Source organism: Mustela lutreola, chromosome 6 (assembly GCF_030435805.1).
Source record: "Mustela lutreola isolate mMusLut2 chromosome 6, mMusLut2.pri, whole genome shotgun sequence".
NCBI classification, from domain to species: Eukaryota; Metazoa; Chordata; class Mammalia; order Carnivora; family Mustelidae; genus Mustela; species Mustela lutreola.
In genome coordinates this window covers 156417770-156436111 of record NC_081295.1, presented here as the reverse complement: position 1 = coordinate 156436111, position 18342 = coordinate 156417770, and the positions used below count along the sequence as shown (strand labels likewise).

Below are 18342 nucleotides of genomic sequence, written 5' to 3'. Positions count from 1 at the left end.
TGATCTCTTAGCTCTGGCAGCTGACCCCAGGAGCAGTATCCCGTGATGGAAAGTGAACCTACCCTTCAAGCATTAACAACCGACCAGACCATCCAGACCAGTTTGAACTAATCAGGACTCCGACCTGTGCGGGTGGATCACTGAGTGACCCACGGAGTGACTTACAGTGACCTGTACTTCATTATCATACTAAAATCTGCCCAAGGAGCACAAGGCTCATTTCCATAACACACAATGTGAGTCTAGGCATGTTTTTTAAGGCGCATGTGAGGCTATGCCTGCCTATACATACAAGGACAAGGCTCATCTTCCTACATATTCACCCTAACCCTATATAAAAGGAACCCATTCACCCTTGCCTGGGGAGTCATGGTTTTGGAAGTTACTCCATGTGGTTTCCTTATTTGCTGCAGATAAAGTTTCCTTTGTGGGAAAACTCACCTGGTGCAGTTTCTTTTTTAAAGATTTTATGTATTTGAGAGAGAAGAGAGCCAGGGAGTTGCTGAGGGAGAGGGACAAGCAGACACCATGAGTGCAAATCCCAGGGCTGAGTGCTATCCCACAACAGAGGATCATGACTTGAGCCAAAATCAAGAGTCCGGCACTTAACTGACTGAGCCACCTGGTGCAGTTTCTATCTGTGATTCCCAGGGGAATGAACTCGCACATGAGTTGCCTTACAATGGTACAGGTTTTCAGTGTTTATTTTGTGTATTATTTCTAAAAAGCAGTCACTGCCATCAGTGTCTTCCAGTTTGCTTTATTCCACATGAGAGAAATCAGGCCTCCTAGTCCCCTTTGATTCGGGCTGCAGCTGCAAATAAATTGATTAGGGACCATGGGGGGGAAGGAGCAGAATACAGCCAAGGCAAGGGCAGGTCATCAGGCTAAAGGAAGGACTGGTAACCATCCTTCCCTCCTCTTGCCTCTGTCCCCTCTCCCCCAATCTCCCTACAACGCCCACATGGTTTTCTTATTGTTTCTCTGCACTATTATAAAAAGTCCTCATCAAGCCTATGGAACGTGAAAGGAGTAGATCGTTCGAATTGTCTGTAAGGGATATATGAATATCTACAAATATAAGAAAAAGCGCTCAATTACATTAATCTAGAACATTAGGGGGGGGAAGCCTTAAAAGTATGGTAAAGAGACAGCTTTCCTTTGTTTAAAACTTTTGTTTAGAAATATTGTGTTATCATTTAGAAATATAATGCAGATTTCAGATTTTTTATTAGTATAGACCTAATACTGTACTAATAAATACAAATATTAGCATTAGGTATTAAAAGATAGCTTAATAGGCCATCCCAGAATATTCCACGCTGACGTAAGGTTGATTCTGAGCTGAAGGCACTTGAGATGAAGCAGAGAGAAGAAACGCTCTTTGTCTTTCCACTTATTCGCCTAAAAGCAGGAAGTAGATTTACAAAGCTGTCCCTCCTTCCCTCTCTACCAGGAGGGACAAAGGTTAATCCCAGCGTCTGGGTAGGCAGTTAGTTTAGGCTCTACCGGGATACCCCGAGGCCATCAAGGCGGAGGCCACCGCCCACTGTGCGGAAGATCAGAGGCAGGTCAGGGTAGCGTCAAGCCGGATCCCACCAGTCAGGCCCAAGATGGCGGCGCCACGACCGGAAACCCCTGAGCCGGTGAAGAGACCCTGCTTCAGGCCCAAGTAATAACTATTCTGCCCGCTGGTTAACAACTGTCAGTGAAAGAAACCCTAACTCCAGGACGCATGGTTCTCCCTCTTGAGCTCACCATGGTCTCTCACATCCTGAGTGTTCTTTGGTTTCAATAAACTTTCCTGCTTGTACCCCTCATACACTGTGTTGCATCTGCCCTTGAATTCTTTCTCGTGAGGAGACCAAGAGCCTTCAGCGACATCTTTGATATGGGTTGGATCCAGACCTCAGGGCCCAGGTCTCCCAGTCCACCCAGCAACACCAGTAGGCAGCTTTAGACCTTTTATCAGTGGAGAGGGCCCCAACTTAAATCTGCCTAACAAACTTGATTCTTTTTTTCCTGGTAAACTTCCCATAACGAACTTCCCCTCACCTTTTGTGGTAGGCTTATAAGGGCTGAGGGCAGGATGCCCCAAAGATGGGCTTTTTTGCTGAAATTATTCTGAGCTGAATACAATAAAGACCCTGTGGGCTCGAGAGAAACTTTTGTCCCTCTCATAGGTACATAGAAAAATCTAAATTGGGGTCGTTCCCAGAAGAGGATTATTAACAGAGGTAAACGTTTTCCAAGGGACCCATCTCTTGTGGAGGCCAAAAAAACCAAGGCTGTTTTTTGTCAAGTCTAGCCTTGACATGAAGTACAGCCATCTTGGCCCCGGCAGCCATCTTAGGCCTTCGTGACCTGTAAATGACTCCTGGCTCCAGGAAGACTGACCAGGTTTTGAAAACAAAACACCATACCAAAAACTAATTAGGAATAGGATAGCTTAAGGAGGTAACAAGTCATGTCAGGAGTAGGATAGCTTGACGTTGTAATAAATCATGTCAGAAATAGGACAGCTTAACACTCTAAAAAATCACAAGAACATAGGGATGCCATCGTAGCCCAATCACCTACTGCCAATCCACCCCTACTCTGTCTTTAAAAACTCTGACTGTAATCTGGTTCAGTGTCCAAGCCACTACTCCGCTGCGCAGGGTATACTTGGTCCCAAGCTTAAGCATGTCATCTCAGGATCCAAGTCCCTACTCCCCTGTGTCAGGTATACTTGGGCCCAAGCTTAATCTTGTCAAATAAACCCTCGTGTGTGATTACATCGGTGTTTGGCTCCTTGGTGGTCTCTCAGATGCAAAAACTCGGACATAACATCTCTATGGCAGGGCAAACATCTAATTACGGAACACCCGCCCTTCTTACTGCCTCATGAAGGTCATCCCTTCCCTCTGAAATCCCAGACGCCGAAGTTCAGAATGAGATATATGCCTTCTTTTGCCTGTCTTTGGAATTTCCAGGTCTGTGTGTATTCCCTGTACAAATGCTATTAAATTAGACTTTTCTCCTGTTAATCTTTCTCAAGTCTGTTGGATTCCTAGTCCAGCCAGAAGGACCCTTGAAGGGGACAGGAATTCTTGCTCCCTGACAAGCGGAAGACCGTATTTAAACGGTCTTCCGTTTAAAACGATATTTTTAAGGCACCTTGGGGGTTCCTGGTTGTCTGCAGTGTGGCTCCCATATGTACACAAGGTACACATATTAGAAAGGAGACAGCAAGCCCCACATGGAGTCACTTGAATAAACCCCACATCAGCAAACCAAGATTTAATACCTAATCTAGTCACAATCTCACTCCCCTGGAGTCCCACTGCCACCCCCAGGAATGTAACCTTTAGCCAAATGCAATTAACCTAGTCTGCTAGTGAGATAATCCACTCAATAGGCCCGCCCCTTTAGAAAGATGACCTTGCCTGAAACAATGCATTCTTAGCTGCTAATAGTTTCTTTTTTCTGCCACCTTTCACCTTTAAAAGCCTTTTCTTTTCTATAGCTCCCCAGAACGCCTTTGTATTGCCGGGTGGGATGTTACCTGCTCTGTGAATCATTGAATAAAGCCAATTTGACCTTTAAATTTACTCAGTTGAATTTTTCTTCTTTAGCAATGTTAATAAAAGTCTCCGTGTTTTTCTCTTTGGAAAACTGTCTTTTATTACAGGGATCTCAGATGAACACTCAGAAGAGTAGAGGAAAAGTCATTTTTCTTTCCCTAAAATTGGAAGACATATTTAAGGACAGAACAATTGAATAATGAGTAAAATCATTTGGGTCACACAGCTTCTAAAAAGCCCATCAAAAAGTCAAATATCTTACTATGGGAGGGGATGCATCTGAGTGCTTCTCATTGTTAGATACTGCCATCAGTGTTCATTTTCATTCCAAAAAGTCATATTTACACTAGGACTAGAAGTTGTTTACAAAAAAAAAAAAAGTAGTTATGTTTTAAGTACAAGAAATAGGAACAAGGGTATGAATATTAATATGACATATTAATAGACTTTGTTAAAGAAATCCCAGATAGGAAGTGGTGCTTTCAGGGATAAATTATAGTTAGGCTGAAAAGTCACGGGTAGGTCAATCAAATTTTACTACAAAGGTTTGTAAGCTGAAGTCCATACACGCCACAATACCTCCGAGGATAAAAATTGGCAGTGCATGGTGGAGGGTGCGTGGTAGTGAGGAGAAACCGCATAAATTGGGATGGGGAAGCGTAATTTACTGCTCTTTACAATGAATTTAGGCCACAAACTCAGTACTTGTCACCCAGTGGAAATCGCAGATAATCCCATTTCTCCTAACAATTGCCAAATTACCTTGAACCGTTATTTACTTGTCTGATTAGTGATGGCAGTTTTTAGGTTCATCAAGCATGTATCATATAACATGTTTGCTAGTTAGGCACATGTCAGTCCTATTGAATTTATTTTTATTAAAAATACATCAGTAACTAAGGGGGTACTTTTTTGTAATGTTTGCGTTTTATGCACCTCAAATATTATTCTGAAGGATTTCCATAAATGTCACTTTGGGCAGCCAAAGTTATTTATCCAAGACATTCAAGAAAAAAAAAAAAAAAAAAAACAAGAAGGCTCCCCCCCCAACCCCGCTTTTTGAGGTGACATCAGTTAAAGGAGTACAGTGAACAGAGAGTAGGAGGCAAGATTCTGTACCCTGGGCAATAAAACCAGTTGGCAGGGGTTTTCCTTATTCCCTAACAGCAACAAAAGTTAAGTGTGGTGCTCGTCAACAGACCTTCCTCCATCCCTAACCCTGCCCCCTCAGAGGCCAGGGGTTGTCAGAAACCGGCCACACAGTGCACTTCATTCCTAAACAGCCCTTGGTCAAACCATATCAGACTCCTCTATAGTATTTTCCTGACTCCACTCGTTCCTTGAGTCTGGAAGGCAGAACAGCCTGCGGGATTAGCAACATTACACATTTCAATTGCACCAGTTACGGGAAACTTCCCTTACATGTTAAGGTTTGACAAAAATTACCCTGAGGCAACAGCCCTGAAGATTTTAGGTTCATCCCAGATGTGAGAAAGTTTTCTCGGGCTCCAGAATGGTGTCCTACATACCAATGTAATCCCACTATTTTATTCATTTGGCAACAGTGACAGTGATGGGGGGCAGTGCCTCAGAGCATGTCTACTGTTAGGAAACACGGGTGTGGAGCTATCCTGTAATGAGGCCCTCCATTAACCCTGTAGGGTACCCGGCTGTCCTTGGGCATGATGGTGACGCGCTTGGCGTGGATGGCGCACAGGTTGGGTCCTCGAAGAGCCCCACCAGGTAGGCCTCGCACGCCTCCTGCAGCGCCATGACGGCCGAGCTCTGGAAGCGCAGGTCGGTCTTGAAGTCCTGCGCGATCTCGCGCACCAGCCGCTGGAACGGCAGCTTGCGGATCAGCAGCTCGGTGGACTTCTGGTAGCGCCGGATCTCGCGCAGGGCCACCGTGCCGGGCCGGTAGCGGTGCGGCTTCTTCACGCCGCCCGTAGCCAGCTGCTAAACTCAGCCAGGGAAGCTGAGGTGCACCAGAAATGTCAACTTACAAAAGCTAATGGCTGTCTGTGGACGCACACTACCTAGTGAAACCATTAGACGAGGTACGCAAGAGGGGTTTCCAGTTACTGCAAATCTCAAATGCGACCATCTATCGTACATGGCAGTTTGGGACTACACTGGGAGCTGGGCTTTCAACCCGGGATAGGAGTTAAAGAATACTCTGCTTTTCTAGGCTTCACCTTCTCTTCCCACTTACCAAATTAAATGTTCAACTTCTTTTTCAGAAAATATAGGTGGCCCTGAAAAGAGCCTTTGGGTTTAGACAGGGGACTTTAACTGCCAACTCTGCCAGTCTTCTACTTGCCCTTGGCCTTGTGGTGGCTCTCGGTCTTCTTGGGCAGCAGCACGGCCTGGATGTTGGGCAGCACGCCGCCCTGCGCGATGGTGACGCGGCCCAGCAGCTTGTTGAGCTCCTCGTCGTTGCGGATGGCCAGCTGCAGGTGGCGCGGGATGATGCGCGTCTTCTTGTTGTCGCGCGCCGCGTTGCCCGCCAGCTCCAGGATCTCGGCCGTCAGGTACTCGAGCACGGCCGCCAGGTACACGGGCGCGCCGGCCCCGACCCGCTCCGCGTAGTTGCCCTTGCGGAGCAGGCGGTGCACGCGGCCCACCGGGAACTGCAGACCCGCCCGCGACGAGCGCGTCTTGGCCTTGGCGCGCGCCTTGCCGCCTTGCTTCCCGCGACCTGACATACTAGCCTTAAGCTTTACCACCGCAATAACTTGCCAAAATGAAAGCGCAAGGGTAGCACTTTTTATAAACCTTATTGGGCTTGAAAAAGAAAATTTTTCATTGGTTGAGATTGCAGCTTCATTTTAGCCAATGGTAATGGCAACTTTGTGATTCTTGCATTCTGATTCGGCAGCACTAACTTCTGACGTTACTTTGGATGGCCACCAATCAGACACAGGAATGTAATTTACACTTCATTTGCATAAGGGCTTCTATATAAATGGGACCGGTCACGCTTCTTTTCTATCATTTCCTGCTTCGCACAGAACTGAGCTTTTGCGAACTATGCCCGAGCCAGCCAAGTCCGCTCCGGCCCCGAAGAAGGGCTCCAAGAAGGCGGTGACCAAGGCGCAGAAGAAGGACGGCAAGAAGCGCAAGCGCAGCCGCAAGGAGAGCTACTCGGTGTACGTGTACAAGGTGCTGAAGCAGGTGCACCCCGACACCGGCATCTCGTCCAAGGCCATGGGCATCATGAACTCGTTCGTCAACGACATCTTCGAGCGCATCGCGGGCGAGGCGTCCCGCCTGGCGCACTACAACAAGCGCTCGACCATCACGTCCAGGGAGATCCAGACGGCCGTGCGCCTGCTGCTGCCCGGGGAGCTGGCCAAGCACGCCGTGTCCGAGGGCACCAAGGCCGTCACCAAGTACACCAGCGCCAAGTAAACAGCGACTTCGCTGCCAATTGAAAACTAAAGGCTCTTTTAAGAGCCACCCATGTTCTCAAAGAGAGAGCTGCCGCTTGTTTCCATTCTGTGCTGGCTCCTGGAATTCTGCAGTAATTGGTCTGCGAGGTACGGCAATCCCTGAGTAATGTCACCGTTTTCCTGTCCCGGTAACTAAACGACAAAAATATTAACGAGGCCCTGCCAAAGGTCTGCAACTCCTTTGTGTAAAGCAACCGCGCTTGCTTTGTCACTGTCCCTTGGGTTTTCAAAAGGCCTCTTCCACTGGTTCTGATCACCGTCGGGATCAAGAGACGAGGGTAGAGCAAGCTAAACTCGAAGCAAATGCAAATACTCCCCAGTTTGTCGGGAGTCCAGCGTTGGGCGCGGGGGTGGCGCGGGCACTTTGAATTTGCCGCCCGTTCTCCCGGTGCCTGGATTGGCTGCCGGCAACTGGGTCGCGCCGGCGGGTCCAGCCGCGCGGAGACCGGCGGCCACTCCCGGCCGAGAGCCCCAGCAGTTCCCGGAGGGAACGTTCTCCCGCTGTCTGGGCTGCTCTCCATTGTCCTCGACTTGAGCGTTCTATCCTTGTGGGAATGACGTTTATAATTTTCCTCGGAATTTTCGTCAGAAAGGAATTTGGCGGATGTCATTTTCAGGCCCCAAAGATCCTTGGTTTATTTCTGTTTAGGGCGCCGCTTTCTCTTTGCCATATATCCATAGACTGGAAAATACTACAGGACGAAATGGCTCTATGGAGGGTGGGGTGGTGGGGGGGGTCCACTGAAGGCAAAGAAGCTTGATGGCATTTATCCTAGACTCTCCTGAAACAAAAATCAGTCTTTATTTTAAAGTTCCATTTGTTGCTATTTTAAATCCTATGTTTGACATTGCCTGGAACCGGTGAGGAAGAACAAACTCCATGTCAGGCTGTTGTAAATAAGAACCAGTCACCCAAGTCTCTGGGTTGTAACTTTTCAATATTCAGTGTCTCTTTGCTTCAAAGCCACGATCTATAAAGCATTTGGAAGCTTCATCAAGGTGCTGGTTTGGGGGTTAGGTAATTTTAAAAGCGTTTAATTTAAAATATATTATCTAGTTTATCTAAAACGGATTTAAATTTAACACAGTGGCTTGTCGTGCTCGCTTCGGCAGCACATATACTAAAATTGGAACGATACAGAGAAGATTAGCATGGCCCCTGCGCAAGGATGACACGCAAATTCGTGAAGCGTTCCATATTTAAAAAAACACACACACACAGTGGCTTGTCGACTCAAATCCTACTCATATGTCAGAGCCCACTTCAATATGCCCCCTCTCTGAAATTGCCTTCTGTTTTCGAGCTTCTTCCGACAGTTTGTCGAGCATTTGGGAACTGCCTCCATATAGTTCCTCATATATATGGGTTTCAATTGCTACTAACTTGTTTGTTGTATGTTTCCACATAGTCAATGTCCAGTCATAACAAAAAAAAAACAAAGAAAGTTCTTTCCTTCATCTCCATCCCACACTAATAGTAACTGAGTATCTGTAAATAAACAGAACATAAATAATTTTTGTCACTTCTGTCACATGTCACATGAGCCCCTGGCCCCTCTCCATTAATCCAGATAGTCAGATGATAAATAATTTTTTTGTTGTTTGTCTTATAGGATATAGAAATCAGAATAAAAAAGAAAAGGACTTGGGGCTCCTGGGTGGTTCAGTCCTTAAATGTCTGCCTTCAGCTTAGATCATGATCCCAGGGTCCTGGAATCAAGCTCCACATCAGGCTACCTGCTCAGCAGGAAGCCTGTTTCTCCCTCTCCCACTCCCCCTGCTTGTGTTGCCTCTCTCACGGTCTCTCTTCTCTGTCAAATAAATAAATAAATAAACCTAAAGAAAGAAAAGGACAAAGATTGAGACAGAAGATGAGCCATGGGCAATATAGTCCATTCTCAGATGAAAATTTAGAATGACTAAGTTTTCAAAAACTACTAAGTTGAAAAGATCCCAGCTAATTATCCTATTACTCAGAAAATTAAACTGCCTAGGCCATAAACAAATCAGGTAAATAAATCAAGTTTTCATCTTTGAGGTAATTTGTACCCTGATGGAGTCCCCTTGAAAATAAGGCAAGGGGGGTGCCTGGGTGGCTCAGTGAGTTAAGCCTTTGCCTTCAGCTCAGGTCATGATCTCAGGGTCCTCGGATCGAGTCCCACATCGGGCTCTCTGTCTGCTTCCTCCTCTCTCTCTCTGCTTGCCTCTCTGCCTACTTGTGATCTCTCTCTGTCAAATAAATAAATAAAATCTTAAAAAAAAAAAGATAAGATAAGAAAAGAAGGCAAGGTTTTTATACTTCCTTGAAAAACTGTTATCACTTTAACCCATTGTTAATCAGCTTCAGAAGAACTGGTTCAAAGCTAAACTAACATGGTACGTCATTGAAAAAAATACACTGTGAAATATATCACAAAATAAAAAGATATTTGTTACTCAAAGTACTTAGGACTATTTGGCAGGTCTTCCCCGGAAACCACAAACCAGAATGCCTAGAACATTGTGTTAGAACTAGATGCTTGTATATAGCCTTTTTTCCAGCTATAGCAAATGATTATATTTCATTGTTCTACTGTGCACTTGTTTCTTTTTAAACTAATCGCCAGCAGTTGTTGAAACCAAGGCACCCAGTCCCCAGGGGAGTTAAAAGAGCCCCACTGACAAAAAAGTCTATGGAAAGGTCAGTGGCCCTATATCTAGACACCATGCAGATGATCTGTTCTTCCATTATCCCTTTGGTATGTTAAAGTTAATTCCGTTGTAATATAACTTTGGTTAATTTTACTTTCAAGTTTTGATAATATATGGTAAATTTCCAATTAGTAATAACTACATTTACAAACTAGTCATTGATTTGAATGACTTATCTTAAGATTCAATTTCAAAGAGTCACTTTTCTTGATATTGCCCCCAAATGTTGGATATGCAACTCTCTTTAGGGTTTGCATTGCATGAAGGCATATTTGGACTCTGCACATCAAAGTAGAGCAGAATTTTTAAATTTTAATAATAAAAAAAAGGATTTCTGAAGAACTTGTCTTGCACATTATTAATAGTATTTCTACTCTTTGTCAGTGAATCTGTTCTCATTTACTATGGAAACTATACTATACACTTGACATTGGGAAACCCGGTAAACATGTGGTTTGTGCTCCTACTATTACCTGCACACCATCAGATCTACAAAACTATGATGTATACATCAGCATTCGATTGTCATACGGAAGTGAGATATACCAGGCCCAGCCCGAGCAAATGCTGAAGGAAGAAAATAACCATTAGAGCAAATAGCTCACACTGCAATTATTTCTACTTCTGAAACATAGTTGTGCTTTTTATTTTTAATAACAGGAGGAGTTTCTTATACATTGCTAATTGAGAACAACTATCTAGGTTTGAAACTAGGTCTTGGCACTTAAAATTTGCATTTACACATTAATTTCTCTAGCTTTTTTCCTCATTTAAAAAGAGAGTAGAATAGTGCTTCTGAAGAATGAATATTTTTTTTAAAAGAATAAATATTTTTAACATGCGTGGAACAATGTCTCACATATGGTAAGTATTCAACTTATGGGATGTAATCCCACTGCTGACACCAGTCATAGCAGCCGTATTAGAAAGAGTAATAACAACGTACACTCAGGAGCATCTGTGAAAGACAAGAGGGAGGAGAGGAGGATTGTTGCCACTGGGAAGAAGTGGGAGCATTGCATCTCATTGTTTACTTTTGCTAGGAAGAGAAATGATCTACGATATTGATCTAAAGTGATTCAGGCGTGTGACTGATTTGTCTGGTGAGGCAAAGATGCGAAGAGGACAAAAGTGGAGGTTTGTTGACAAGTTTTAGGGAAGAATGAGATGAATGAACTCAAAATGGTCCCAGAGTCTAAAAATAGTGTTGGCCTATGCCAATGCCAACCACGAGGTCCATACTTCCAAGGACGCTCTCCGTAATCAGGCAGATAATACCAGCCATGTGCATGTCAATGTTTCTTTTCTCAGCGCCCTTCCTACTGCCCAAGCAGTTGGTAAGCGAGGTGGCCCAGAGCAGAGGTTATATAGGAGCTCCTCAATATAGACTTAGTTCGGCAGAGCTGACCTGGATACAGACTCTGCCAAGTGTCCCATATCCTAGGACTAGTCTTCTTGGATCCATTTTGTCCCCATGAGGCAAATACAGGACTTCACTGAGATAGACGCTCATTCTAGATTTGTTGTGTTTCACTCTCAGGCCATTGCTAACAAGCTTATCTATAAACTTACTGAATTCTTTAGGTCTCCTATCTCATAACACTATTTTCCCCCATTTCTCTACATTATAGAGAAAAGGTGAGGCAATGCAGAGAGGGCCATGGGACTCAGTTAGTCTCAGCGTGTAGTGCAGACTTCATGATGGCAGCCTCATCTGTTACTAGAAGACTCATTGAAAGTGGTGTCTAGGAGTTTGGCAAGTTATTAGAGTCCTTTTCAGCTGGATGACATATAGGTCCTGAAGGGTGACAAAGTGTAGCCATAATTTCCGCCATTGGTCTTTAACCAAAACACATTGGTTAAAGAAAAGAGAAGCAGAAATGGGGGAGTCCCTCAGGTACAGGATTTGATCACCAGCTCAAACAACCTTCACTTTCCATCCTTGGATCTCAGGGCTCACTCCGTCCAGTTTATTGGATTTTTGGTTTTTTGTTTTTGGTATTCAAAGGAGGAATGCCTTGGCCAGTGGACACTGAGATGACTCTATTAAATTCTATTGACTTACCAAAAGTGGTCCATTTTTTAGGTAAAGTTAAAGCAACTTTAGTTAGATTCACTAGCAGGCTTAAGAGATGTTTGGTAAAGATTTAGGTCTTCGGATTTAGGCCTTTGGAATCCTTTGTTTCCCAATCTTAAGTTTTGGTTTTCCTTCTTCCCTCTTGCACTTTCTCTTTTTAGGAGAATGGGCAGACAATGGGACAGAGACAGTCTGAGTGTTCTTTAAAAGACTGTCATAAAAAATACACACTGAAAGCCAATCAACTTAGTCTGAGAAATCTTCAAATACAAGTTAAACTACACTAATGTAAGTTACTAAAAAATTGATAAATACACAAATAAAGTTTCAAGAACTCTTAAGAATTAGTTACTTGGTGAAATGGATTTTAGATAACTGAGTTGAGAAAAACTGTCCTGTCTACCCATATTTCCTTCTGTGATATTTCACATATTTGACTATTTAATCTAATCACTGGTTTTTCTTTCCTTCTCGCTTGGTATTTTATTTAGGGTGTCTTGGTGCCATATAACCCTACAAGCTACACAATATGTAGATGGCCTCACAGTAGAACGAGAAGAGTAGTGGATTCTGGATTATGAGCTATTTTCTATAACTAAAAAGATTTTGCATGCTCTTAAAATATGATGAGACATGCAAAATGAGCAAATCATCATCATTATGGAGAAGCAATATGTGCAAAGGAGTAAATTTTGGGTTTTGGTCATTATTTCTCAATTTACAAAAATTAACTGAGTTTCTGTCCAACAACAAACTTTTTAAAAAATTATTAAATATATATATATATGTGTGTGTGTGTGTGTGTGTGTGTGTGTGTGTTTATATGACCATAAATAGCTGCATTGGAGGATTAAGAAATCCAATGCTATCAGACTCTTATTTAAAGGTATTAAAAGATATATTATGTTCATGGACAAGAAATATTAAATAGCATAGAGATGTCAGTTCTTCTAAAGTTGGTATAATTCTTCAAGGTACTTCTAGTCAAAATCCTAATGTTAGTTTTGGAATTTGGAAGCTAATTCTAACATTTATTTGAAGAGTGAAGTGATTTTTAAAAATCTAGGAAACTCTCAACGAGAGGAATAATATGATTTAGCGATAAAAGACTTATCTAATACCACGGAGCACTGCAGATAGTTGAACGCATTGACCAACTGAATTAGATAGGAAGCCAGGGATCACATCTAATTTTTTTTTGAAACTTCAGAAAAGAGAGAGGTGAGATTTCAGGTTAGTGAGGAAAAGATGGGCTGCTCAAAAAAATTGATTGTGGCAACTGGTTATGGGATGGTTGTTGGGAGAAGACCCAAAATGTAAGTAGAAAACCACTAAGGCCTTTGGAAGATAAAATAGGAAAATATTAGAAAGAAAGACTTTTTAAAAAACAAGAAACAAATGTACTAGCCAGGCCTACTAGAGTAGGCCTTTTCTTTTAAGCTATTTTGCAACATCGTGACTTCTAGGTTCTATTATTAGTGAGTATTAGTGAATGTCAGTTGAAAATGAAGAAGGGATTGAAAAGTCTCTTTCCACTGAAGTCTGAACTTGACCTCACCTGAGGTCAGATTTTTAGGTTCAAACCTTCTTTTCTTCTGGTTCCTAATTCAGAATAATGAAAGTGTTAAAATATGTTTCCTATTATGTCTATGGATACAGAAAACAAGTTTGTTTGCTTATTGTGTAAAAACTAAGGTTTTCAGAGCAAAAGCTTTTCAATTTTAAACTTAAAGATGCTAAATTTAATGTGAACGGAATATGAATGGAAAATATCAGTAATTACTTTTGTTTTTTAGAGAAAACTTCTCCCAGCACTTTTCACAGAAAGGGTCTACAATGACAATCCATGAACAATGAGAATTGCTATTACCCAGATTATCCTTTCTCAGTCCTTTCCCAAAGAGCAAACTCGACTATTTGGAGATTTTGTTGTTAGGAATTAAAACAGATAGTAACCAACGGAATCCTAATTCAGATAAAATCATTGTAGAAAAGTATTTGAGGCAATTGAGTGTTGTGGAGTTGTTGTTGTTTTAACTGCTAGGTATTGGATGATTTTACAAACGATCACTTCTAAGTTACTTTCGGTGCGAGAATCCGGTGTTTTGTTTACCTCTGTATCTGTTGGGACGTTTGTGACAATACTCAACACTGAAAGGACAGCTGGTGTCCCCCTCCGGCCCAGTGAAGCCGGGAGAGCCCGCCGGCGTGGGCAGGATGCTGGTAATCCCCGGAGATTCCGGGGGTGCTTCAACACGGCCTCCGTCCCTGCCCCACCTGCCTCCCCTGCACCCCGCCCTGCCCCAAAAAAGTTTTTTTAAGGAGTCGGCCAGGTTAACGAATCTATTCCTCGTTCAGAGGAATGAAGACGCACAGAAATCAAAGCGAGGAAGCCCAGTCTCCCCCTTTCGGCCCACCAGCAGGACGACGTCGCACGCTCTCGCCACCTGCTGGCCGTTTGGGACAATGCAGCTAAAACTTGGCTCTGTTGCAGTTTCTACTAGGCAGTCCCTTATGAGGGTTTTCTAACTGCATCCATAAAGAAGCACTTCTGTTCCCAGCATAGTCCTCGACCGCCCAGCTCCCCCACCAGTAACAGCGAACCACGCTTATTCGTTTCCTGTGTAGCCGTCTGGAACTTCTTCATACAAAGACATAAAAGTGAACTACACCCCTCCCTGCCCCCCCAACCCTCCACCCCCGCAAAGACACACTCTTTAATTTAAATGGGCAATGGCCATGTTCGTCTCACGGTTCTAACCATTGCTTTTCTCATTACCTAGCTTGGAACTCTTTCCTTTATTTTTACTTTTTTAAAGATTTTATTTATTTGACAAAGAGAGCACAGAGTGGGGAGGAGCAGAGGGAGGGTTAAAGTAGGCTCCTCAGGAGCAGGGAGTCCAATTTGGGACTCCACTGGGACCATGACTGGAGCCCAAGGCAGACACCCAGCCCACGAAGCCTGCCAGGTGCCCAGAACGCTTTCCTTAGTAACCGGAGTGGCTGAAACTTCCTGCAGGTGCGCCCGAGCTTGTAACCTGAGGAAGGTAACCCCAGGCCAAAACTGTTCCTACACTGGGAACCCCTGAAAGTGAGCCTGATGCCCCTCCCCGTATTAAGCCTCATTTGCCTTATCTAGTCAGTTGCACACCTGACCTACACGCACCTGCATAATCGAGAATAACTGTAATAGTGTATAACAGTGCAGGGAGCATGGGCGGCTCAGTCAGTTAAGCGTCTGCCTTTGGCTCTGGTCATGACCCCCGAGTGGTGGTATGGAGTCCCGCATTGGTGGGCGGGGTGTCCCGGCTCATCAGGGAGTCTGCTTCTCCCTCTCCCTTGGCCCTGCTTGTACTTGCTCTCTCTGTCAAGTAAATAAATAAAATCTTAAAAAAAAAAAAAAAAGTGTTTGATGGTGCAATAAACAATTACTGTTGACAAAGTGCCTGTTTGTCAAGAACTGTTTCAGGCATCTGGGAAGCAACAAGGAGTGAGGCATTGTCCTTGCTGTCACAGTCCAGTAGAAGAGAACAAAGGTGCTCTTAGACTTAACTCCAATAATCCGCGCGGCCACGAATTAAGTTTTGTGTTCAGGGCCTTCCTCAACTCCGTAGCCCCCCCCCCACCCCCCCACCGGCTCCAGGGAGCTAGAGCTGAGTTCCCATTCCTTCCCACTCTCAATCCTTCAGGCTCTCCTGAACACAACCCAGGAGGAGGCAGAATGACTTCTTCCATAGGAGTAGGACCAGACCCTCCAAACTACTTTTGTAAACTCAAAAATCATCCTTGCCAGTTTCCTCCTACTCCATTTTGATAATAGGGCAGGTCAGTGCTGTTACATGGTGGTTGGGCTTTCCATCTTTATTTTAATTCAAATACCATTTTAAAATATTTTTATTTATATGCTTGATTTTAAAAGTCCACCTGATGTAAAATATTAACAAGTTGAGGATTAACAAACCATAATATATTTGAATTTATGTTTACATTAATTATGTTACAAAGTCAATACTTTGAAGTTTGTAGATTTAAATTCTAAAATTCCTTTATTGATTAAAAATAATATACACATGTTGGGGCATCTGGGTGGCTCAGTGGGTTGAGCCTCTGCCTTCAGCTCAGGTCAGGATCTCATCAGGGTCCTGGGATCTCATCAGGGTCCTGGGATGGAGCCCCCCACCAGGCATCGGGCTCTCTGCTCAGCAGAGAGTCTGCTTCTCCCTCTCTCTCTGCCTGCCTCTCTGCCTACTTGTGATCTCTCTCTGTCAAATAAATAAATAAGATCTTAAAAAAAATACACATTAAAGTTATTTGATTGACTCCTAATGGCATAGAAGTTATGGTGACATTTTATTAGGGCTAATGTGTTAATTTGTACTTTAAGAATGCTTACAAGACAACTTCAGGAAATGCTAACACTTTAAAGTTTAATGTCCTTGGTTGCTTTTCAGTTGCTTTTAGTTTTGGGGGGTATTATAAACTCTATGAATATTTTTGTATATGTCTTTTGGTGAACTTATGCATTCATGAACTTCAGGTATATAATTTTAGGAGTAGAATTGACAGTTTGTAAGGTAGTCATATATTTACTTTTCATAAATACCGACAAATATTTTTTCCAAAATAGAGAAAGCAATTCAGCATGAGCAGTATAAAATGATTTTAATTGCTTCCTATCTGTCAGGCTTGTTGATTTTTGTCCTTCTGAGAAGATGTGCAGTGATATTTTGTTATTTTAATTTGAATTTTTGGTTCCTTTCTGAGTAATGATGTTATATACCTTTTCATATGCTTCCTGTACCTTGAACGTCATTAAGTGGAGCATGTTATTCATACCTTTGAGTATTTTCTATTGGGTTATTTAACATTTATTTGTTGATTTTTACGAGTTTTTTCCAGATGGGTATTTCCATATAGACATATGGTTGACCCAACACAATTTATTAAAAGACAACCCTTTGCCCAGTGCACACACCCACTTTTTCGTCACAAATCAGGTGACTATATACATATCAGTATATTTTTAGCCCAATACCATAAGAAATAGACATTTTTAAAAATTTCCTTTATAATATGATAAAAATATGAAATGTTTTGAGATAAATTTGCCAAAAGATATTAACCACCTGTGCCTGAAAATACAAAAATATTTTTGGGAGAAGTTAATCAGGACAACTCAATGTGAAGATAAAGTTCATTCAGAAGTCAGAAGACTCATATTGTTAACCTGTCAGTTATCCCCCAACTGATCTGTAAATTTAAAAAACCCAATCAAAAACTCAGAAGCTTTCTTTGTAAAAATTGACAATATGATTCTAAGATTTGCATGGAAATGATAAGGATCTAGGATAGCCAAAACAATTCAAAAAGAACAAAGATGAGCGGCTATCAACTACTGATTTCAAAGAATTATTATAGAAAGTAAGATAGGCAAATAGGTCCATGAACATAACAGAGCATAAGAATAAACTATTGCATATGAACGACCGATTTTTGAAAGAGGCCTAAAGGTAAATTGGTAGAGAAAGGATAGTCTTTCTAATAATTGGAAAAACTGAATATCCACAAGCAAAAAAAAGAAGAGAAAAGACAACTTGGGCCCATAATTTGCAAAAATGACCTCAAAATGTATCATAGACTTAACCATAAAATGAAAACCACAAAACTCCTAGAAGGAAATATAGGGAAAAGTTTTGTGACCTCAGATTAGGCAAAGACTTCTTAGCTATGACACCACAGAAACAATCCAAGAAGGAACAAATTGATAAATTGGGCTTCTTTAACATTAAAAAATTCTGCCCTTCAAAGGACAAGAGAATCAAAAGTCAAGTCACAAACTGGGTCAGATCTTTGCGGAGTCACTTACTTGACAAAGGATTGTATTTATAGTGTGCTTAACATTCAACACTGAGAGAATAAGGGATCCAATTAGATAAATGGGCAAAAGATACGAACAGACACTCCATAAGAAAGTATGTGCTTACCAAATAACTATAGGAAAAGATGTTGAGAATTGCTAGCCATTAGGGAAATTCAAATTAAAACCACAACCAAAGACCACCACACACTTACTAGAAAGGCCAAGTTTAAAAAAAGAATCATGCTAAGTGTTGGAGAAGAAATGAAGGAACCAGAACTCTCCTAGTAACCTTGTGCTGTCGATGGAAAATAATTTGACAGATTCTGAAGAAGTTAATCATATAATCTATAATATGATTCAGCTATTGCACTCCCAGGTTTTTACTCAAAAGAAAATGAAATATATGATCATGGTAGGCGTGGAAAGATCCTGCCTTCTTCCCTTCTGGGTCCTTCGGCTGGTCTAATAATTAAACTGACATAAGACAGAGTAATAGGAAAAGAACAAATTTGGCTTCATAGGTGCGGAGGCCCCATGGAAACATGACTCAGAGACATGAGCTAAGCAGGCAGCTTCTGTCCGTGGGAGACAGAGAAACAATGCATTTGTGAAGAACTGACAAGGCGAGCGGGGCGTGCGGTAGTAAATTAGTGAAGTACCAAGATTTGTTTATAAAGCCTCTTTGGGCCTAAATTC

The 18342-nt window shown here is 42.5% G+C and overlaps 2 protein-coding genes, 1 non-coding gene and 1 pseudogene across 3 annotated transcripts; 2 read left to right on the top strand and 2 right to left on the bottom strand.

Moving 5' to 3' along the window:
- Positions 1 to 3640: 3640 nt before the first annotated feature.
- LOC131834744 (uncharacterized) lies at positions 3641 to 5681 on the bottom strand (annotated as a pseudogene).
- On the bottom strand, positions 5351 to 6319 carry LOC131833017 (histone H2A type 1-E). Its single transcript, XM_059176263.1, has one exon. The coding sequence runs from the start codon at positions 6269 to 6271 to the stop codon at positions 5879 to 5881; it is 393 nt and encodes a 130-aa protein (XP_059032246.1). The 5' UTR covers positions 6272 to 6319; the 3' UTR covers positions 5351 to 5878.
- Positions 6320 to 6561: 242 nt separating this feature from the next.
- LOC131833034 (histone H2B type 1-K) lies at positions 6562 to 7081 on the top strand. The gene has a single exon (XM_059176284.1). It carries the CDS (start codon positions 6597 to 6599, stop codon positions 6975 to 6977), a length of 381 nt encoding a protein of 126 aa, XP_059032267.1. The 5' UTR covers positions 6562 to 6596; the 3' UTR covers positions 6978 to 7081.
- Positions 7082 to 8115: 1034 nt separating this feature from the next.
- Positions 8116 to 8222, top strand: LOC131834894 (U6 spliceosomal RNA). The gene has a single exon (XR_009354988.1). It is a non-coding gene; the product is annotated as a U6 spliceosomal RNA (small nuclear RNA).
- Positions 8223 to 18342: the final 10120 nt, after the last annotated feature.